The following is a 24,040-nucleotide window of genomic DNA, read 5'->3' as shown; positions in this document are numbered from 1 at the left end:
TTTGAAATAAATCCATGCTAGTTTACAGTATGGCCTAGTACCAGCTTAATTATTATGTCAGTAGTAGAATTTACCTTTGTATTCAATGTGAACAGTATAGTAGCAGGACATGTTTCCATGTTTCTCACATTCTGTGCCTTTCACAAAACCTGGTTTTCTACAAAGCTAAGACTATGTTTCTCAGCACAAACCTGTATCGGTTCAGCTCCACTGACTTTCACAAAAAGACTTGCACTGCAGGATTATGTTTTGAAGTATATACTTTAACATGCTTTGCATCTAAGGCTTTGTATATAAAATGAAAGCCAAAATGCAGGGAAAGTATAATTGCAACCTAACAAATAGATGATGGAGGCAAAGCATATTAAAACCAGAAATCTTGCTAATATATTTAGTGTATTTAAAAACACATTTTTAATGGAATTACTTTTGCTCTTATTTCTCTTATTTTAGGACAACAGGCTCATATTCAGCTACATAGATGCATTTAGAATTATGCAGAGCTAGAGAATGCATAACAATTGCCTTGATGTAACCTATTTGAAATACAAGAACACATTTAAAATTGGAATTAGGGAATGCAATAAAAGTTACGAATGAAAAGATTTGCAAAAATAAAAGCAAGAACTAGGGGGTTATTTACTAAAATTTGAAAATTTCTCAGGATTTTAGTAAAACCACATTGACTAAACTCACATCCACATTTTACCTTATTTCTCAATAAATGAACTCAAAAAAAAATATGGTGCCGGAAAAGGATTTGACACCCGAAAACTTTTTTGTATTATCGCCCAAAAACAGTGTATTATTGGATGAAACCCAGCGCAGATCATGATATCTTCCAACTTTAAAAGGGACAACTGCCATTTACTTATGCATGACCTTGGCAGGTTTGAGATGGAGTACTTTTTTAATTCTGAGTTTTAGCAGCCTCTGGGTTTAATAAAACTCAAAAAATTGTGACTTAAATAAATAACCCCCTTAGAATTATGCATTTTAATATCCTTATTAGTTACAAAGTTACTTAATTAATTGTGGTTTGAAAAAGCCAAGTCAACTCCTCCAAATCACCACCAGTGCATACATAACCCATACCTTTACTAAACTAACTATAGAAAAAATCACTATAGCCTTGAATATTATGCTTGTCCAATAAATCACCCAAGCCATTCTTAAAGGCATTAATAGAATCAGCCATCACAATAACATCTGGCAGTGCATTCCACGACCTCACTTTCCTCACCGTGAAAAACCATCTACGCTGCTTCAAATTAAAGTTCTGTTCCTCTAGTCTGGTGGCCTCTGGTGCATTGTTCCTCTTAATGGGAACCCCTCACCTGTCTACAATGCCCTCTAATATACTAGCGAAGAGTAATTATGTCCCCTTGCAAAAACTCCACAGATGCTAACCCCAACCATGATAGCCTTTCTTTATAGCTTGTATCATTCACTTACCAGTGTAGTGTAGTGTTGTTATATATCTTAAAAAAATAATTTAAGGCTTGAGTAAATAATTTTTGCCACAGTTCTTAGCCCACTTAGATTTAATACAAGACAGGGCCTTATTCTTCTTGTGTTTCCCAACACTTGGCCCTTAATGCGACTGTTTATAGTAATTTCTAATTCGTTTTAATCTTCCTCATCTGTTTTTTAATGCACTGTTTGAATGTACTGAGCTGCATGTCACACTTGCATTAAATACATGTATAATATAATATTTATATGTAAAAATAATGTAATTATATATTTTGTTTTTTTTAAGGTCTCACGGTCAGATGTCAACTATTCAGTTCCAGTCAACATCTGCAATATCCCCTGCAGTAAGTAAAGATACTTCAATTCCAAACATAGGTGGCATGAGTAGACATTAAAAACAACAAACTAAAGACTAAAACTGGAGATCAATGTTAGGGGCTGATTTATTATTATTCTGTATTTTAAAAAATACCAGAAGGAACTTAGCAAACGCATTACTCTCAGTCCTAACTCATAACTAACTGGATATTACCCTAAAAAAATAAGTGACCCATTGGAAAAAATTATAATAATGATATGTATAGGAAATAGTGATTGCTATGGACCCAGAGACTCAGAAAGGAACTCCAGGAGGCACCACCGTGATCTTGAACCTTTAGTTAATACAGATCATTGAGATTGTTTAGGCTTTTCAGTTTTGTTTGATAAAAATAGACTCTTATTTTGAATTTCTTGGACAGTTACTGGACCTTACTGAAATACCATGTATAAAAATGGACCATTCCATATAGATCAATTTCAGGAACCTGTAAAAACAGATCCTGACCCACACCACCTCTCCCTTTATCCCTTTCCCTCTAATCATTCCCCAACCCCTTCCCCTTCAAATCCTTCCCCTACTCCCTCCCCTTCTCTTCCTGTCAATAATGAGACACAAGAAATGAAAATTACCAGTGCTGAATGATACATTATTGATGTTTACATATACAACGGTATGTATTGTTTTGTTAAGTACTTTATTACCTTCAATAAAAAAATTTAAATAAAGAAATAAAAATACCAGCAGAGACTTATGAATAGTTAACCTAATTTTCTCATTGTAAAGCTTCTAATAACATCCTGCAGTAAATGCCTTGAAAAATTACTCAAATCTGAAGAACATTTTGATCTTGTTTCCAGAGTCATATAGAGTCCAGAATAACCTCCTTCATATGGTTCTCTAACAATAGGTTTTCTCTGGTACTGTAGTCAAGACACATATGTTCAAACCAGGAAATATTTAGTTCTGCTTGTTCTGCTTTCTTTAAACTCCTTGTAATTGTAGTGCGGGTATGGGATCCATTATCCAGAAGCCCGATATCCAGAAAGCTCCAAATTACGGAAAGACCGTCTCCCATAGACTCCATTTTATCCAAATAATCCAAACTTTTAAAAACAATTTCCTTTTTCTGTGTAATAATAAAACCCAACTAAGATATAATTAATTCTTATTGGAAGCAAAACCAGCCTATTGGGTTTATTTAATGTTTACATGATTTTCTAGTAGACCTAAGGTATGAAGATCCAAATGATGGAAAGATCTGTTATCTGGAAACCCCACGTCCTGAGCATTGTGGATAACAGGTCCCATACCTGTACTGTACCACAGTGTTTGAATAAGTGATCATATGTCAGTTAACAAATAAAACTAATTTCTAAAGGTTAATGTTGTAAGTATTTCACATTTGTCTCAGGCATAAGGTTCACAGATATTGTCTGTTTGCCAACCTATACATAAGGCAATAGCAGCATATGTTTACAATGTACATTGCAGATGGGGTTAAGAAGAAATGTATGCATGCTATATATCACAATATTGACTGTCTATTATTATTTTTTGCAGGGCCACAAGAGCAGTCATCTGATGAAGCTAGCTCCTTGGAGATATTCCTACTGACATCAGTATTGTTGATATTGATTGCAATATTCAGCTTTGTTGGATGCATTTTACTGTCAGGTATAGCATCAATGAATAAATGGAATTTTGATTTTATGTGTTTTTGCACCATTTTTGTGCAGTTTCTACAACAGATTTTTTACTTTACCTTTATTCTTTCTACAAGCTATATATTAGGATCTAAACCTCAAAATATGAGTTGATGCATACTTTGATTTCTGGGCTATCAGCAGTTTTAAACAGTTTTAGACTCCAAATACCCACCTATCAGCTCAATAGCTCACTCAGCGTGGCACCACCTATGAATTGTCTGAATTGCCTATGTGTTTTTTTGCATTCATTTAACCCTAGAGTTGATGACTCTCAGTTGAGCCAAAAGCTTTGTTTTTGAAGTCTAAAACAGCAAGTATCTCAGAAACTGCTAAAATTAGAATACCTATGCACACTGCAAACATTTTTAGAAATGAGAAAATGTATGAATCAGTTTATTTTTGGAGAACAGATCCCCTTTGAATATCCTGTAAGAAAATTGGTGATAATAGAATTTGCCAAGTATCGGTAACATTCAGCATAAATGGGGATTGTAATACTGTAAGTATAAGCCTCAAGCAAACAAAAGCATATATATAACATTTTATTATGTTAGCATTTAGCCAAATTCTCTCATAACTATTATTTTATGTATTATACCTATTCTAGCTGCCATATTTTGTGTCTCTGCTCTATCTGTTTTGAAGTTTATTTCTGACATACTATAATGTCATTATGAAATCTTCTCTTTATAAAACTGCTCACTTGATCACAAATCAGTCTATTCCACACCCATGCAGCATTGGATGAGGTAGCCAATCATTGCATATTTCTACCTACTCCATTTTTCAGCAGGCATTCTCTTGCCTGTTCCATCCCCACTCAGATTCTGTCAAATGAATAGTATATTCTTCAGTGTATGTAGAAGGGGTTGGGTGGCTTCTTAGCAAGTGTGAAAAAGCAAGATTATTGAAAATAGCTCTTAATACAAATTGATTCAGGGACTGGTCCGATTGTCAGGAAGGAAGATTTTTCCCCTCTGAGGCAAACTGAAGATACTTTGCATCAAGTAGTAGTTAGGCAGGTTTTCTATAGACATGTAATGGTGGCAGATATAACTAGTGCCTTACCCATACCACCAACCTTTTTTGTGGGGGGACCCTTGAGTGAAACACACTGGGCGGAGAGTTGCAGTACAAACACATCTTGCTTCCCATGACACATCTCTGATCTCACTTCCTGCAACTTTCCCTTTAATAACTTACTATTCTCCACCTACTAGGTCCTTTCTCAACAATTGTTATCCTCCATCTCCGCCTAGTGGCCAACCTGTATATATATATATATATATATATATATATATATATATATATATATATATATATATATATATATATATATATATATATATATATATATATATATATATATATATATATATATATATATAAAAACAGAGTCAATGGAGAAGCCGGCACTCTCGTCACTATGTATAAACGTGCCTGGGTGCAGTGTCCAAATTTAGTACATCTAACACACAAAAGGTCCGCAATCTCAGGACTTACTTGTAAATAAAAAATGTTTTATTAAAAGACTAACGTTTCGGCCTCTCCGAGGCCTTTCTCAAAGCAAAGAAAAATACATAATGAATGTCTTAAATACTAAAAGATGGCGGGAAGTGTAAATTGGCTGACCAATCATAGACAACATCGAGTCATTAAATAGTTAAATACAATTATACATCTGTGCTTGCACAAAACGAAGACTATAGCTATTAAGACAATCCCAGTTAAGTTAAAACCCCCTCTATTACATTTTTAGAAGGCTAAAAAGAATTAAAAACAATACTAAGTAACAATCACTTCCTGTTAGGTGTTAATCTCAATTTAAACTTTCTACGTTACATAGTATCAAAAACATGAGTAGGTGAAAGATCTGAAATAACTTACCCTCATATATGCAAATAATAATCGGAACTATAACATATCAAGTAAACTATTATGTAATTCACAGGTCAGGGTCCGTATCCATATATGTAAAAACTACTACAGTGTTAACCCCCATTTGTAACAGTGAGCAATGGGTTAATATAAACCTATGAGTGCTGGGATAAAATGTTGCCTAATGACACTGCATGCTACGGGGCAAATCCACATATGTGTATTAAAACAAACCAACATGTGCTTTAGTCCCAAATAACTATATAAGTTATTAAACCAAGTGTTATTAATAACATCATGTGATAAACCCATATTATCAATATGTAAGTATTCATCCAATATTATATGTAACCTAACAAGTGTATATTAACCCTGAATAATAATCAATTAATAAGAAAATAAACCCCATTATGTTAAGCTAAAAAATCAAAAAATCAAAAAAATACAGTGTACAGAAATAAGAAACAAATAGTAAAAAAAATACGACCAAGATTAGAAGCACTAACTGTGCAGTGAGACTGTTCCCCGAGCTGCATATAGTTCTTGGCAGATGTCCAGCAATTAGTGTGATCACCTGGACTTTAAGTCAGGTAAACTCCAGGAAAGCAGTTCAAGGCCCGCTGACTAAGGAACTCCAAAAGGCCAGCGGATAAAGCAAACACTGCAAAGGGCAACGGAACACCGACCTCTCCCAGATCACCAACTGCAGGGCCAGCGACACGCCGGCCAGCGGGTCCCCGATGGACCTGCCGCCAGAGGCCCACACAGGGCAATGAACCCACACGCCGCGTCAAGCGCTGGAAAGTAGCGACAGGTAGAAGATCGCATGCTACAGGACCAAAGCCACACCGGTAAGCAGATCTTCCATAGGCTCCCCATCAGAAGTTAGCGTCGTGTGATAGGCTTGCACGGCATATTCAGTGTTAAGTTCCGGCATATAGCGACAAATGGAAGGTCACTCGCTACAGGACCAGCAGCGCACCGGTAAACAGACCTTTATTGAGCTCCCCATCAGAGGTTAGCGTAAAGTAGTAAACTTACATTTCATTTTATCCCAGCACTCATAGGTTTATATTAACCCATTGCTCACTGTTACAAATGGGGGTTAAGGGACCCTGACCTGTGAATTACATAATAGTTTACTTGATATATTATAGATCCGATTATTATTTGCATATAAGAGGGTAAGTTATTTCAGATCTTTCACCTACTCATGTTTTTGATACTATGTAACGTAGAAAGTTTAAATTGAGATTAACACCTAACAGGAAGTGATTGTTACTTAGTATTGTTTTTAATTCTTTTTATCCTTCTAAAAATGTAATAGAGGGGGTTTTAACTTAACTGGGATTGTCTTAATAGCTATAGTCTTAGTTTTGTGCAAGCACAGATGTATAATTGTATTTAACTATTTAATGACTCGATGTCGTCTATGATTGGTCAGCCAATTTACACTTCCCGCCATCTGTTAGTATTTAAGACATTCATTATGTATTTTTCTTTGCTTTGAGAAAGGCCTCGGAGAGGCCGAAACGTTAGTCTTTTAATAAAACATTTTTTATTTACAAGTAAGTCCTGAGAGTGCGGACCTTTTGTGTGTTAGATGTACTAAATTTGGACACTGCACCCAGGCACGTTTATACATAGTGACGAGAGTGCCGGCTTCTCCATTGACTCTGTTTTGCTATTTGCTCAGCATGGCACCCGTGTTTTTTGATTCATTAAACAATTTACTTCAAGGATGTCTATACTACGATTGGCGTTGCTAGCCAAAATTTGGACTGACGTTTGTATGCCCTCCTCAAGTCTTTAATGGTCTGATCGAGGCATGCATGGTCGAAGCCGACAACAGCGGCCGACCTATGCAGATGGCTGTATATTGCCCCACACATGAGTGGATACAAGCCCAGAGATGTGGGATGTCTATTCTGTGTAAGTTTACTACTTTACGCTAACCTCTGATGGGGAGCTCAATGAAGGTCTGTTTACCGGTGCGCTGCTGGTCCTGTAGCGAGTGACCTTCCATTTGTCGATATATGCCGGAACTTAACACTGAATATGCCGTGCAAGCCTATCACACGACGCTAACTTCTGATGGGGAGCCTATGGAAGATCTGCTTACCGGTGTGGCTTTGGTCCTGTAGCATGCGATCTTCTACCTGTCGCTACTTTCCAGTGCTTGACGCGGCGTGTGGGTTCATTGCCCTGTGTGGGCCTCTGGCGGCAGGTCCATCGGGGACCCGCTGGCCGGCGTGTCGCTGGCCCTGCAGTTGGTGATCTGGGAGAGGTCGGTGTTCCGTTGCCCTTTGCAGTGTTTGCTTTATCCGCTGGCCTTTTGGAGTTCCTTAGTCAGCGGGCCTTGAACTGCTTTCCTGGAGTTTACCTGACTTAAAGTCCAGATGATCACACTATTTGCTGGACATCTGCCAAGAACTATATGCAGCTCGGGGAACAGTCTCACTGCACAGTTAGTGCTTCTAATCTTGGTCGTATTTTTTTACTATTTGTTTCTTATTTCTGTACACTGTATTTTTTTGATTTTTTAGCTTAACATAATGGGGTTTATTTTCTTATTAATTGATTATTATTCAGGGTTAATATACACTTGTTAGGTTACATATAATATTGGATGAATACTTACATATTGATAATATGGGTTTATCACATGATGTTATTAATAACACTTGGTTTAATAACTTATATAGTTATTTGGGACTAAAGCACATGTTGGTTTGTTTTAATACACATATGTGGATTTGCCCCGTAGCATGCAGTGTCATTAGGCAACATTTTATCCCAGCACTCATAGGTTTATATTAACCCATTGCTCACTGTTACAAATGGGGGTTAACACTGCAGTAGTTTTTACATATATGGATACGGACCCTGACCTGTGAATTACACAAAGTTTACTTGATATGTTATAGATCCGATTATTATTTGCATATATGAGGGTAAGTTATTTCAGATCTTTCACCTACTCATGTTTTTGATACTATGTAACGTAGAAAGTTTAAATTGAGATTAACACCTAACAGGAAGTGATTGTTACTTAGTATTGTTTTTAATTCTTTTTATCCTTCTAAAAATGTAATAGAGGGGGTTTTAACTTAACTGGGATTGTCTTAATAGCTATAGTCTTAGTTTTGTGCAAGCACAGATGTATAATTGTATTTAACTATTTAATGACTCGATGTCGTCTATGATTGGTCAACCAATTTACACTTCCCGCCATCTTTTAGTATTTAAGACATTCATTATGTATTTTTCTTTGCTTTGAGAAAGGCCTCGGAGAGGCCGAAACGTTAGTCTTAAAACGTTAGTCTTAAAACATTTTTTATTTACAAGTAAGTCCTGAGAGTGCGGACCTTTTGTGTGTTATATATATATATATTAACCATTAATTACACAGTTACATTAAACAATTGACATTTCATCCTTTTGCAGACATAAAGGTCGAAATCAATGGATGTTTGTCTTTTTTTTAACCTAAATTACTATTATATGTTAAAGTGGCAGAATAGCTAATTACTACTGTACCTGTCCACATTATAAATATATAGACTTTGAAAATAGTATTGTTTTGTCTTAATCTCTAATCTTTATTCTCTACTCTTTTTATCATGGGGGGATTGTTTTCTGAATTCAAAAAAAGTGCTTCTTTAACCACAATATAACTTTCTTATATAGTACAGGTATGGGATCAGGAAACCCGTTATCCAAAAAGCTCTGAATTACAGAAGGACCGTCTCCCTTAGACTTTTTATCCAAATAATCCAAATTTTTTAAAAACGATTTCCTTTTTCTCTGTAATAATAAAACAGTGCCTTGTACTTGTGTCATTAATCCTAATTGGAAGCAAAACCAGCCTGTCAGGTTATTTAAAGTTTACAAGAATTTCTAGTAGACTTAAGGTATGATGATCCAAATTACAGAAAGATCCGTTATCCAGAAAACCCCAGCTCCTGAGCATTCTGGATCACAGGTCCCATACCTGTATACTAAAGTGCCTAGATTTTGAATTTTAAGTAAGCAAGCCCAACAAGAATATGCTAGATTTTTGTAAATAGTCCAAAAAATTACAGTTTGAACATTGTTTAGCCTTAGGCTTCATTAATATTCAACCTTCAGCAAATAGCTTTGCATCTGGTGACTTATATGCATTAAAACAAGGAAGGTGCATTTTACCTTCAACCCATTTTCAAATTCAACATTTTACTCTTTTAAGAGTCGAGGCCTGAGGGATTTGGAAACAATAATTCTTTACTTTGAGCAATTATCTTTCTTGTGCCGGAGGGGGTCCGGGGGGTGCATCATTTAAAAACAGAAAATTTGGCTCTTAAAGTTACCAGGAGTAGCTTTTTGTGGCCACTAGTAACCTGTTTGGTGCTGCAGTCTGAGGCTTTCAACTCACCTCATTGGGGCAACCCCCTGGCCACTGCTGCAGAAAGGTACGAAGAATAATTATTGACAAATTCCATAAGTGCTGTCTAAATGTTGGATGTGGAAAATTTGATTTGTAAGCAGACACGAAAAAAAGCTACCCAATACAAAATGTAGCAGAGAAGTTTGGTAAGGAAGCATTAACACTAATTGCACATTTTTGCATAATGAAAGAATATGGCATTCTAAGCAAATTTCATTTACTGTAAAGTTGAGTGTAAATGTAATTGCAACTGAAAGCAGTATTCCTGGGCAGATGTGCCATCTGTTACTTTGTAGGAAGGGAAGAATATACAGTAAAACAGCCATACAAATATGGATTGCTTTTAGCTCCAGTTTCACACCATCATTAATCAAACTGGAAAATCTGCAGGTTCTGCAGGTTTTGTGCTGCAATTTATCAAGATCAATCATACCAGTGGAGTCAATTAATTCTAAAGAATTCAGTACAGGTATAGGATCTGTTACCCAGAAACCTGTTATCCAGAATGCTCTGAATTACATAAAGGAGACAATTTTCTAATATTACGTGCAACCGAGCAGTCCCATAATGAATGACCATTTCACCCTATACACGCTATGTGACATTAGTGGACACTTCTTCCTGTTACAGACTATCACAAAATGGTAAAAATGGTTAAAACTTGATTTTTTATAGTTTTAGTTCTCCTTTAAACGCATCTGAACTGAAATAAGAATGTTGAATCATTTTTTGATTCAGCCAAATACTGAATGCTCCACAAAAAATGAAAATTAAGCTGATTTTATAGGATTGTTTTTAACTTTGGCTGAACACTGAGCTCAGGGCTGGGCTGGGCTAAGGGCTGGTTGCTGCGTTTTTATGTAATACCAGAAAGAAAAGGCCAAAACAGGGCATGAAACGTCGCTGTAGCCAGATCGTTGCTATATGTACTAAATAAAGGCTTTTTTATTTTAAACATAAACCGTTGCTGTGCTTCAAGTTTTCTACAGTATACGAATGGATGGTGGCCATTGACTAGCACCAGCACTGGGAAAAGTTTTCCTTGAATGAAAAGGTGAAAACGGAGCTGACCTAATCAAGTTTACAAATACCAATAACACATACCAAAAAATATCTTGATATACCAGCAGAATTTCCATAGGTATACTATAATACATATACAGATGCAGCCACTTTGGTTTGTCTGTTTGACACAGAATAACTAAACACAGATATCCCATTTATCTCATTTAACACAGAAAACTGTGTCACAACATCCCATCTAATTAAAGCATTCACCATTGTGAACAATGGTGCTTTGGTATGCTAATGAAAAGGTTAAATGCATTAAATGAGTTAAGATAACTTTAGATAACACAGTTTCTTCAATTAACTCTGAGTCATGACGCATTTAACTCACAAATCCAAGTGGCTTCATCTGTAGATACTATAGCTCTGAGCTTAGAACATAGCTATCAAATAATATATGCCTATGATTAAGGGAGTGATTCCCGAAACGCGTAGGGCGTTGGATCCTTGTTTTAAACTGGAATAAAAGTACATTCCAGTGTATTCGGAGTGCCGTCCTTTTCTTTTCGAGGTCTATCAAATAATATACTAGAGTTCATTTTAATGCAGAGTCCTTTTATAAAGAATAGCTTTTACAATGAAATTATTGAAAACATGTACATATATATTGCAATTAATAATGGAATAACCAGTCTCCCAATGTGAAGTTTAAATCGGCAAATGAATGCTAACATGTTAGAACAGACTAATCGTAGATATCAGGTTTAGTGTAAGAATAACTTTGCCTGCTGCAGTCAGGTGCAAATTCATGCTCTTTGGCAATATACACTTTTTAGAAAATACCTCCAGTAATTATTAAAAAATAGTCTTCCTTATATATATATATATATATATATATATATATATATATATATATATATATATATATATATATATATATATATATATATATATATAAGGAAGACTAATTTTTTATAATTACTGAAGGTTTTAGGTTCATATTGGTTAAGAGACTTAATTGAATTATCGATATCAATAATTTAATTGGTTGTTGTGGGTCGAAATTCTTTATTTAAAAGCACTGAGCACTTTCTAATACAAATTTTTTGAATGTAATTACACTACAACCACAAGTGATTAGAATTCATAATTTTATTGATCATTATATACATTGATTAGGAATATTTAATGTATTCTTTAATGAATTTGGGGGAATTGATAAGGGAATTAATTTATTTAATGAAATTGTAACTTGACTAAATACAACTAATCTTTTCTAATTGGTGAATATACGGGGTACTTTTCTCTCTTTTTCCCTGTATAATTCTCAATAGATAAGTTATATTACAGGTTTATCCTCCTATACACTTTTTATGTAACAGTCACAAAGAATACATTAATTATTACAGAAAGTTTCAATGTGTGTCATTAAATATATCTTAAGAAATGTAGGGAATCTTGTTTGAAATATTTAGGCTAAGCCATTGTATAATACTGGAGATTTTTTCAGAAATCTGCATTTACAGTCACGGAAAAATCCTAGTCTAGTGATTTGCATAATGCTGGTATGACACTGCCAGGGGCATTTCTAGGGAATTTCCCACATGTGGAACTAGGTAGTTTCCTTTTGAAACCTGCTTCTGTTGTGGATAAGATAATAACAGTCTCATACAAAAAAAAAAAACAAGTACAGAACACAGACTGAAAACCTTTTTTAAGTTTCTGTCAGAGCTAATATGATTTAATAGCTTAAATAAATTGTAGAAACAGAGAGGTTTCTAAAACTTATCAAGTGCTTATTAAATACAAATATTTGAATACAAGGTGTGCATAAAAGGATAAATAGCTTTGGCTATTATTATTATTATTATTATTGATAACATGTATTTATATAGCGCCAACATATTGCGTAGCACTGTAAAGTAAATGTGATTATACAACTACATCACATGAATTACATACATAGAATATATGGAGTAACAAACATCACAATCAATACAGGTACAAAGAGGTGAGGAAGGCCCTATGCATAGGCATATAGTCTAAAGGGAAGGGAGTACTACACAAGGTGTGGGAGTGGGCAAGATCGAAGTAAGTGGGTGAGAAATGTGGTGTTGTATGAGTGAGGGTAGGCTTCTCGAAAGAAGTGCGTTTTCAGAGATTTTTTGAAAGCAGAAAGGTTGGGAGAAAGTCGGACAGACCGTGGATATAGAGATGAGTTCAGAGATGTAGGGTGGAGCAGAGTTGTGAAGTGCTTTGAAAGTCAATGTCATTAATTTGAATTTAATTCTGAAAGGTAACGGAAGCCAGTGCAGGGATTGACAGAATGGCGAGGCAGAGGAGGAGCGGTTGCTGAGGTGTATGAGCCTCGCAGCAGTGTTCATTATGGACTGGAGAGGTGACAGTCTCTGGAGGGGGAGGCCAATTAAAAGAGTAATTTACTATAGTAAATATGATTATCAAAATAGGAAGCTGCACTTTAAAAATATGGGACCTGTTATCCAGAATGCTCGGGACCTGGGGTTTTCTGGATATCAAATCTTTCCGTAATTTGGATCTTCATACTTTAAGGGGGTTATTTACTAAAATCCGAATGCAAAAAATAACAAAAAAAAAGATTTTTATTATAAAATCGGACTTTTAAAAAATCACAAAATTTTCAGGATTTATTAAACCCAGAGGATGGAAAAATCCAGCATCTCAAACCTGTCGAGGTTGCATATAAGTCAATGGGAGAAGTCCCAATGATTTTTTGATATGCGATGGGTTTCGTGCAATACCCCGAAGTTTTCGTGCAAAAATCTGAAAAAAAATTGTGAAAATCTGATTAAATCAACATTAAATAAACCGAATAGGCTGTTTTTACTTCCAATAAGGATTAATTATATCTTAGTTTGGATCAAGTACAAGGTACTGTTTTATTATTACAGAGAAAAAGGAAATACATTTTTTTAAAAATTGGATTATTTGACTATAATGGAGTATATGGGAAATGGTCTTTCTGTATTTTGGAGCTTTCTGGGTAACAGGTTTCCAGATCCCATACCTGTACCATAAAATTAGAATCATGGTTTCAAACCTACCCTTTACTGCTGAAATAAAGCTCAGTGGGTAACCAGTCCCGTATTAGAATCAATATAGTAGTCTCCTGTTCCCTTCCTGCATGTGTTGCTTATGGTATGTGTTGTTGCCCTCCATCATATCCATATATAGGAGGTAACAATTTAATATTAAATGTAAACAAACAAAACCGTGACAAACCCACTGATTTCACTGCAAAATGAAGACATTTCAAGTATTGCAAGCTGGCTTCTCAGAGATGATTTGTACAAAATCTTCTGGCATTAGATGTATTCTGACATTCAAAATATAATAAACCTTGTAAAAGTCAAATGTCTATTTAGATTAATGAGTAAAATAATCCTGTATCCCACTACTCTTTCTCCACATTACAAACAGTATCTGTACTATCAATATGAGCATCTAACCAGAAATAATTTTCTTTCAAAACTAAAAGTAATAGTACAGGTATGGTATCTGTTATCTAGATAGCTCACAATTACGGAAAGGCCATCTCTCATACGGGCAAATTCACTAAGATGCGAAGCGCCGAACGCTAGCGTTAATTCGCTAGCGTTTGGCATTTTCGCTACTGCGCAAATTCACTAACGAACGCTGGCGTAGTTTCGCTAGTGTTACTTCGCAACCTTACGCCAGGCGAAGTTTCGCTAGCGACGAAACTACGCAAATTCACTAACTTGCGCAGTGTACTGAACGCTACCTTTTACGCTAGACTTCCTTCGCCACCTCAGACCTGGCGAAGGGATTGTTTAAAAAAAAGTCAATTTTTTTTCTAGGTCCCAAAAAAACGCTGGCGTGTTTTCTACATGATGGCTGATAGGCTGAAAAAGATCGAAAATTTTTTGGGGCTCCCCTTCCTCCCCCCTACATTTCCTGACTCATGGCAACTTACCTAGACAGTGGGCACATGTGTAGGGCAAAATAATATTTTTATTTGCAGATTTGAAGGTTTTCTAGGCATTTGTAGTGCAGATACATGTTCCTCCATTGAAATTTGAATTTCGCGCCGTATGCAAATTAGCCTTCGCTAGCGTAACTTCGCTTTATATAGCGAATCAACGCTAGCGCAACTTTGCAACCTTACGCTACCCCTGTGCGCAACTTCGGATTTTAGTGAATTTGCGGAGCCCTGGCGAAACTACGCCTGGCAAAGTGCGGCGAAGTTGCGCCTGCAACTTCGCATCTTAGTGAATTTGCCCCATAGACTCCATTTTGCCCAAATAACCCAATTTAAAAACAAATGTCTGAAATAATGAAACAGTACTTTGTTATTGATCCAAACTAAGATATAATTAATCCTTATTGCAAGCAAAACCATCCTATTGGGTTTATTTAATGCTTAGATGATTTTCTCTGTGTAAGTTATTATTTATTGATAGATAAAAAAAACATTTCTATTTATGACAGCTCACGTAATAAGTGTTCTAAAAAAATCAATTAAATGTTGTTTTTTTATTATCCAAAATGCAAACATTTGATTTTCCCTGTGTTTTTTTCAAGTGAACTACAGAAAAAAGCTGCAAGAGAAAGGTTCTTTTAAAATTAAAGTAAAACATATGTCTTCAGGGGTGGGTAAGTATTACTGAACAAGCTATTTTAATATATAAAATAAATAAAAGTAGAAAATAAAATAAATAAAGTAGAACAAACTGTGAATTAACAGTGGCTTTGGAAAGAAAGTGGGAAATAATTAATTGGGGTACTGAGAAAAAAGAAAAGGTGGAGAATATGATTTTCAAAAGATTTGGACAGCATGCAGGAAATAAACAAGGCTTTAAGAACTGGGAAAGAAATGATTAACTAGTATACAGCTAGACATGCTCAGTGATTGGCAAACTGTCAGAGAAGGAAGAAATGAAAAATGAATTATGGACAACTAGGCTGTAGAGGGTTTTTGACATTAAGAGGCTTTCTGCCCTTAACCTTAGCTTCTACAGATGATTTTCAAAACCAGCAGAAAGTAAGTACACTGAAAATCCCTTAGTAAGTATTTGAAGCATTTGCTATCAGCAGAGGGATGAAACTCAAAAACAGCTTGAAGGACAAAACACTGAGCAATTTTCAGCTAACCCTTTTTTCTCTAGTCGGCCCTCCTGTCAGTGCAGACGTCAGGGGTTTTGTCTTGATTCACCTCTGGAGGCAGGACAGAAAGATTGATGCCTCTTGGCCCCTCCTCCTCCTTCATATAAGCTCTGGCTCCACCATCTTCCCTCAGTTTTTTGTCCTGCCTCGGAGGTGAAGGACAGTTTATTTTTTATTTTATTTCTTTTAGTTGTTATTTTTAATTCTTTTATTACCATATTTTTACTTCAAGGAAGACTTCTGCCACTCAGGATACGCTGAGCTATCCATACGAGTGTAATGCACCTCACAGGCTAAGTGAGTGTTCATACTCTACTGTAAACGCTGAATTTTCAGTGACAAGAACAGGGAAAGATCATCATATTGTTACTGGGGCACGCTGATGCTGCCTAGATGTAACCCGATTACAATTTCCAGGTTTATTCTGCTGAACACGCTGAGCTGTTCCCTTAGCAGATCACTGACATGACCGCCACTTTCTGGAGGTAAATCCCAATGGCACACCTTCTGACACATAGTCAGTCTAGTATGGGCCGTGCGCGCATATTTCTAGGTAACAGGTTCTTTTCATAGGCAATGGCAGCGTCTCTCTCGCGCAGTGCCGAGAGAGCCGCTCTGACGTCATCCCTGTGCGCGGTCCACTCGCGCCAAAAGGCAGAGCGCGTACTGCGCGCTGACGTCACTGTTCGCGCCTTCAGGGAAGCCGTCCTAGTCTGAACCGTGCAGTTACAGGAACGGAAGGCCAGTTTAGACTGGCGCATTGAAACACCACGAGACAGCGTGTCGCAGGATTCAGAGCACAACAGTGAGTTACTGCGTTCTCTGCATTTAAAAACCATGGATCAAACAGATCCCCTTACTGAGTTAAGAGCAGGGGTTAACACTGCCAAGAAAAGGGAGACAAGGTCTCAGAAAAGGCCAGATAAATTACCAAAATGCAAGACATGTAAGCATTCCCTGAGGAAATCTGAAAAGAACTATTGTTCCGATGCAAATCAGATTCGTTGGAGGCCCCAATACTGTCCCCACACCCTCCACAACAGGCTGACAAGGTGGATTCAGTTCCTAATACCCCTCAGGGTATCAATTCTAGTGGACCCAACACACCTCCACTTTTTATTCCATCAACCTCCATATTATCTCAAAGGCCTACAGAGGCTTTAACATCTAGCCCACGTGACCAGGGTGCTACGTCCCAACCACCACCATTACCAACTCCGCATCAATTTGGTGATTTCCTCCAGTGGATAATGAACACAGTTCAACCTCCACAACCCTCAACATCTAGGGAACCTAAAAAGCGTAAATCGACTATCATTTCAGACTCATCTGAGTCAGAGGAGGGTCTGGTTTCTGAGTCAGAAGACGAACTACTTCCTCACCTACTATCAGATAAATCTGATCATTCCAATAACGCCTCTGACAGTGATTCTGATGAAGAAAAACAGTCATTAATAAACCCAGAAGTGTCGAAGAAACTGTTGCGACAAATGCTTCAAACCCTTGAAATTAAGGATGAAACAATTCCTCTCTCAAAGGCAGATAAGTTACTAGGGGGGCGCAAAAAATCTAAGCCTACCTACCCAGTTTTCAAGTCAATTACTCAGGCAGTTGAAGCGGAATGGAATCATCCAGATAGGCGCATTGCGCCCACTCAGAGATTTTTTAACACCTTTCCTATTCCGGAAGAATTCGAAAAGAAGTGGGATAGAGCACCCAAGGTGGATTCAGCAGTGGCCCGCCTCTCCCGACAAACAGCACTACCAGCAGAAGAAGCTGCATTCAAGGACCCTTTAGATCGGCGGATGGAATCAACTCTAAAGAAGGCCTATGTTCAAGCAGCCGCCACTTTACGTCCAGCAGTCGCTTCGGCGGGCTTAGCCCGTACAGCTAGACATTGGGCTCTGGAGTTGGCACGCCAACCACCATCCTTTCAACAAAAATTACAGTCTGAAGTAGATAAATTGGCTACAGCTCTAGCATTTCTTGGCGAAGCATCCATCGAGGTGGTCAAGCTAGCAGCAAAGGCAACTGCGAATGTAGTTGTACTAAGGCGAGCTCTCTGGCTTCGTCACTGGACAGGTGACACGGCCTCAAAACTCAAATTGTTATCTCTCAAGTTCACGGGAGACACTTTATTCGGTCCAGACCTCAAACAGATTATAGCCGAGGTCACTGGGGGCAAGAGCACCTTCTTACCTACGGGTAAGAGGCAAAGATTTGATAACTCTAACAAATTTTCTGGCAAGAGACCATGGAACCCACAAGCTAAACCCTTTCGTTCCTTTCGCAACTACAGGTCGTCCCAGGCAGACCAGAGTAACAAATGCGGTAGGCCCGCTTGGCAGCACCAGAACAGGAACACGAAGAAACCAGCAACAGGCAAACCCAGCTCGGCCTGACTCCATCAGGCAGCGGACGGGGGCAGTCGGGGGCAGACTGCAAAGATACGTGGGCGAATGGGAGACTCATGTGACAGATACATGGGTACTCACTATTCTTCAACAAGGTTACAGAATTCCCTTCTCCCCTCACTTACCACCAAGACGGTTTGTTCCAACCACCATACAACCACAAAAGGAACGCATCCTGTGGGACACGGTAGAAAATCTACTTGTCACGGAGGTGATCAAAGAGTTCCTACGCACCTAGAGTTCAAGGGTTTCTACTCCAACCTCTTTCTCATTCGGAAAAAGGAAGGTTCCTTCAGACCAATTCTGAATTTGAAACCATTGAATCACATGGTTTACAACAAAAAGTTCAAGATGGAATCCATAAGATCGGTCATAGCATCCATGGAGCCAAATATCTTCATGACTTCGATAGATTTACAAGACGCTTACCTCCATATACCCATACACCCTGTATCCAGACAGTATCTCCGGTTCGCCATCCGCAATCAACATTACCAATTCACTGCATTGCCGTTTGGTCTTTGTACTGCGCCACGTATCTTTACCAAAATACTGACTCCACTGGTGGCCTATCTCAGATCTCTGGGAATACATGTCATACCGTATTTAGACGACCTGCTGATTATGGCTTCTTCAGAGACTCAATCGGCCAGGGACACAGACATGTGCATACGAGTACTCACCCAACACGGATGGCTCCTCAACAACCGCAAGAGCTGCCTCACACCTTGCCAGACAATTCAATTTCTCGGTCTTCTCTTCAACTCCATCACACAGAAGGTATCCTTACCTCAGCAAAAGATCATCAAATTGATCTCCACGACTCAAACCTTTCTGTCGCGGACGACAAGGTCAGCCGCAGACTGCCTACACCTTCTCGGTCTCATGGTATCCGCCTTGGAGGCCATTCCCTTTGCCAGGTTTCATATGCGACCCCTCCAACAGAATTTCCTAGCTCGTTGGAACAAGAATCACAAGGACCTCCTCCAGGTGATACCAATAGCGGAACTAACATGCAAACAATTGACTTGGTGGACCTGTCCGCAGAATCTACAATCAGGCCGCAGTTGGGCTCTTCCCCAGTGGGAGATAGTCACGACGGACGCCAGTCTCAAGGGCTGGGGCGCAGTTTACAGATCACACAATCTTCAAGGCCTCTGGTCTCCACAGGAGAGTCTTCTGCCCATCAATGTGCTCGAACTACGGGCTATCGCCCTAGCCTTAGAGAGTTTAACGCAACTGCTCACCTCTCTACCAGTCAGAATCCAGTCCGACAACACCACAGCTGTAGCGTATATCAACAAGCAGGGCGGGACCCGCAGCAAAGGAGCAATGAACGAGGTGACCCGCATCCTGACTTGGGCGGAACAGACCGTACCGATAATTTCAGCAGTATTCATTCCGGGAGTCCAGAACTGGGAAGCGGATTACTTAAGCAGAACCACCATAGACCACGGGGAATGGTCACTCAACAGCGACACCTTCCTTCTTCTGACTCAAAGATGGGGAAGGCCACAGGTGGATATGTTGGCCTCGAAACACAACTTCAAGGTCCCCAACTACTGCGCCAGAACATGGGACCCAGGGGCAGCCTTTGTCGACGCTCTAGTCACCCCCTGGGATTTCAGACTCGTCTACGCATTCCCACCGTTACCGCTTCTACCTCGGATAATACGGAAGATAAAAATCAGCAGGGCAACGGTGATCCTCATTGCACCAGACTGGCCCAACAGAGTTTGGTACTCCGATCTAGTACAGCTCTCCGTGGCAAGACCATGGCGACTTCCTGGTCGGCCGGATCTCCTTACCCAAGGCCCTATTCGACATCCCAATCTACCTATGCTCCGTTTGACGGCCTGGCTGTTGAGACCCAATGGTGGCAACAGCACGGTTTCTCACAGAATGCAATAGAGATTCTACTTCAAGCACGTAAACCAACTACTGCTAGGGTGTACCATCGAGTGTGGAGGCTTTTTATATGCTGGTGTGCCCAACGTCACATCGTTTGGGAACAGGTCACTACCCAATCGCTGATTGAATTTCTCACCGATGGTTTCCAGAAGGGTCTGGCTTTACGTACCCTCAAGTCTCAAGTGTCAGCATTGTCTGCGCTTACTCATGTGCAGTGGGCAGATGACACTGCTATACAACAATTCTTCAAGGGGGTGCTCAGGAAGAGACCACCTGTACGTGATCCGACCCCAGCTTGGGATCTTCCATTAGTTCTTGCTGCCTTACAACAACCTCCTTTTGAGCCGCTGGCGACATGTGAATTGAAGTGGCTGTCGTTCAAAGTTGCCTTCCTCATCGCTATTACATCTGCAAAGCGAGTTTCTGAGATTGCGGCCTTATCTTGCAAAGAGCCTTGGTTAGTCCTCCATGCTGATAAAGTTGTTTTACGGACTATTCCAGAGTTTTTACCTAAGGTGGTGTCCAGCTTTCATTTGAATGAGGAGATTGTTTTACCATCATTTTGTCCGCGGCCGCAAAATGTCAAAGAAGAACTTCTTCACAGGCTAGATGTAGTACGGGCAATCCGCATCTATTTGAAACGATCCAGCTCGTATCGCACTGCAAATGGCCTCCTCGTGTCTTACGCAGGAGCAACTAAGGGACGTGCGGTCTCGAAAACGAACAATAGCTCGGTGGCTGGTGGACACGATCAATTCGGCATATGATCACAAACAACAGGTCAGACCCTTTTCAGTTAAAGCTCACTCTACCAGAGCACAAAGTACTTCTTGGGCTTTACAGAACATGGCATCACCAGAGCAGATCTGCAAAGCAGCCACCTGGGTATCACCAAATACTTTTGTTCAATTTTACAAGTTAAATGTTTTTGCTTCTTGAATGGCCATGTTTGGCCGGAAGGTTCTGCAAGCAGCAGCAGTACAGAAGTTCAGTTAAGACTTTATGCAGCTACCCACCCTATAACAGGGACAGCTTTTGGACGTCCCCTGACGTCTGCACTGACAGGAGGGCCGACTAGAGAAAAAAGGGTTTTCTACTTACCGGAAAATCCTTTTCTAGTAGGCCCGAACTGTCAGTGCAGTAAGTCCCACCCAGGCTGATTTTAGTATGGGCACAGGGACATCTTTCTCGCTATCCTTTCCTTTCTCTCTATTGTCACTTGGCTTCTTTCTAACCTTATCTCCACCAACTATGCTTTACAAATAACTGAGGGAAGATGGTGGAGCCAGAGCTAATATGAAGGAGGAGGAGGGGCCAAGAGGCATCAATCTTTCTGTCCTGCCTCCAGAGGTGAATCAAGACAAAACCCCTGACGTCTGCACTGACAGTTCGGGCCTACTAGAAAAGGATTTTCCGGTAAGTAGAAAACCCTTTTATTATCCACAACAGTTACAACTATGCTTGGATCTTTTGTCACCATCTGTTGTGGAGCTACAACTCCAACTACTGACTATGTAGGCCATACAGACTAATCGAATCCACATTTTCTATGTATCAAAAATTAAGTAAATTAATTCATAACTGATTTGCTCAGCATTCCACTAAAGTATGATGTCTTCTACTATATATTATTATTGCTTTTAGCTGTTCGATTAGTTTTACTCCAGTTTTTGTCAAGCATGGTCATTGTAATCTTTTCTTTTTGTCCCCTAGCTTCTTCACTTGAACAAACAGTATCCATAATGTTTGCCCAGATGGAAGACAAGTGAAACTGTTGAAGTTTTTCTTATCATCGCACAGAACATATTTTGTCAAAGTCTAAACATTACGACTACAGCCAATTCTTTAGTTTGTGGCTTTGAAGCCAGAATCTGAATATCAGTAACGGAAAAATATAATTTTGCAGTATTACTTCGATTTTTTTGCCAGGGGGCCTGGCACACTCTAGTAATGCCACTTATTGGAGAATAAAGATTCTGACAGGTGATAGTGCTCGGCACTGCTAGTGAGCAACACTGAGCACTGTCACCTAGTAGATTAGAATGGCATAGATAGTTTAAAGCAAACAAACTCATTCTGAGAAATTAACACAGGCATCAGGATTTGGTTTGATATGTTTGAATTTGTTACACACTTTTCAGACAGCTACCTCACAGTCAGGAAAGTCTGAAATATCTTGGTTGTGAATCCTTCTGGATTCCCCAGTTTGATATTTCATAAGTGAATCCCTTAAGAAATCACAAGCACAAAAAGATATTTAATATCAATCGTGTTGCCAAAGGAGCTAAATTCGATCTAGGCAGCAGTTAGAAGTTCAGTGCTGATGTATTGTCTTGACATGATGTAAAACAAATTTTGTAGAACCGCTTAACATGAGTATACACAAGCTTTTTAGTGTCAACAGCAAAACCTTTTCTTTTGATTATCCTCCTTCATAGCCAGGAATCCCCATTTCTGCTATCATATTTATAAATCATGTAGTAATTACTAGGGAACTTTACAAAAGGCAGAAGATAATACATTTCTATGGTTTATGATAAGTACAGGAAACTCTCAATAAAAGTTATGAAACACCTGCTAAAAACTCTTTTGTTTATGACTCAAACAGTAATTCACTTGTATTTCTATAGCTAGTAGAGCAAAAGGATATCACCTCTGCCAAGATTTTTTTCATGTTTTTGTCCTGTTATGCATTGGTCTGGTTATTTCAGCTCATTTTAAAAGGAAGACTTATTTGTATATGCATTTATACATATATATTTATACTAACATTATTTACTTGTAAATACCTTATAATTTGAACAAGCTCTATTGATCATGGCATTAACTGAACAAAGCTTTTGTATACAGTATTTATTAACACACAGGCTATACTTAAAATCAGTTTTTTGCACATGGTATGAAATCCTTTGCTTTTATATATTAATATTAATATTATTTTATAACAGAAATATGTATGCTGCATGCATTTAATTAAATAAAATACAGACCAGTTATTAAAAGCTTGGATGGCGTTCCTCATTTAGTTAGTTAAAACATTCCAACAGGTTTTCCCCAAATGTGCCCCAACTTACACCAATCAATCAGCAAATACTGGACATGGTTTGACTTCCATAGTAAGTTAGGCCTGCTCAATGTATAAAAACTCAGTACAATGCATATATTAATAACCATGAGTACAATCTAAACTACATTATGAAACTAAATTATGAAACAAAACTATAAGGCTATGGGAACACAGGCTGTTGGCTCTGAGAGAAGCAGATCTGCTCAGTGTCCCTGCTCCATTGATTTGAATCTGATCAGCCTGTGTGTGGTCACAGACAGCGGAGCTGAAGCTGAGGTGAGTGCACATAAATGCAATAGGAAAATGTGAGCTGCAACTGATTTACTGAAGTGGACCCTGATAAGAAACTGCAGGGGTTGTTTACAAAGACCCTGAAAATAAAAGTATGAGGCCTATAAAGGGCAGGGGTGTTTGAGGCAGTTTCTGAGTCTGCGGCGGTTCCTGCAATGCCACCCCCTTGCCCACTCACCTTTCTGGTGCGGGGGTCTAGGGGGAGGCCCCAACACTAGTGCATATTTGTGCTCTCGTACAGGCGAATTTCCAGTTTAAAAAACAGAAATTAGGGTTTTAAAGGTACCAGGATTGGCTTTTTTCCATCCCGGTAACCTCTTTGGTGCTGCCGCCTGAGGCAAGGTTTTCAACTTGCCTCATTGTCGCAGTGCCCCTGCT

The 24,040-nt window shown here is 38.7% G+C and overlaps 1 protein-coding gene across 1 annotated transcript in view; it reads left to right on the top strand.

The window, feature by feature from the left end:
* The window catches only part of LOC121402185 (putative interleukin-17 receptor E-like), a 66,967-nt gene extending 43,658 nt beyond the window's left edge, over positions 1–23,309 (top strand). The window contains exons 15-18 of the mRNA XM_041588518.1: positions 1,763–1,820; positions 3,359–3,472; positions 15,398–15,469; positions 22,018–23,309. Coding sequence (XP_041444452.1) covers positions 1,763–1,820; positions 3,359–3,472; positions 15,398–15,469; positions 22,018–22,073 — 300 coding nt within the window. The 3' untranslated portion in view covers positions 22,074–23,309. The remainder of the gene's footprint in view (positions 1–1,762; positions 1,821–3,358; positions 3,473–15,397; positions 15,470–22,017) is intronic.
* Positions 23,310–24,040: the final 731 nt, after the last annotated feature.

The sequence above is a fragment of the Xenopus laevis genome, chromosome 3S (genome assembly GCF_017654675.1).
Source record: "Xenopus laevis strain J_2021 chromosome 3S, Xenopus_laevis_v10.1, whole genome shotgun sequence".
Taxonomy (NCBI): domain Eukaryota; kingdom Metazoa; phylum Chordata; class Amphibia; order Anura; family Pipidae; genus Xenopus; species Xenopus laevis.
The sequence above is the reverse complement of the archived record's forward strand: the minus strand, read 5'-3'. Positions and strand labels throughout refer to the sequence as shown.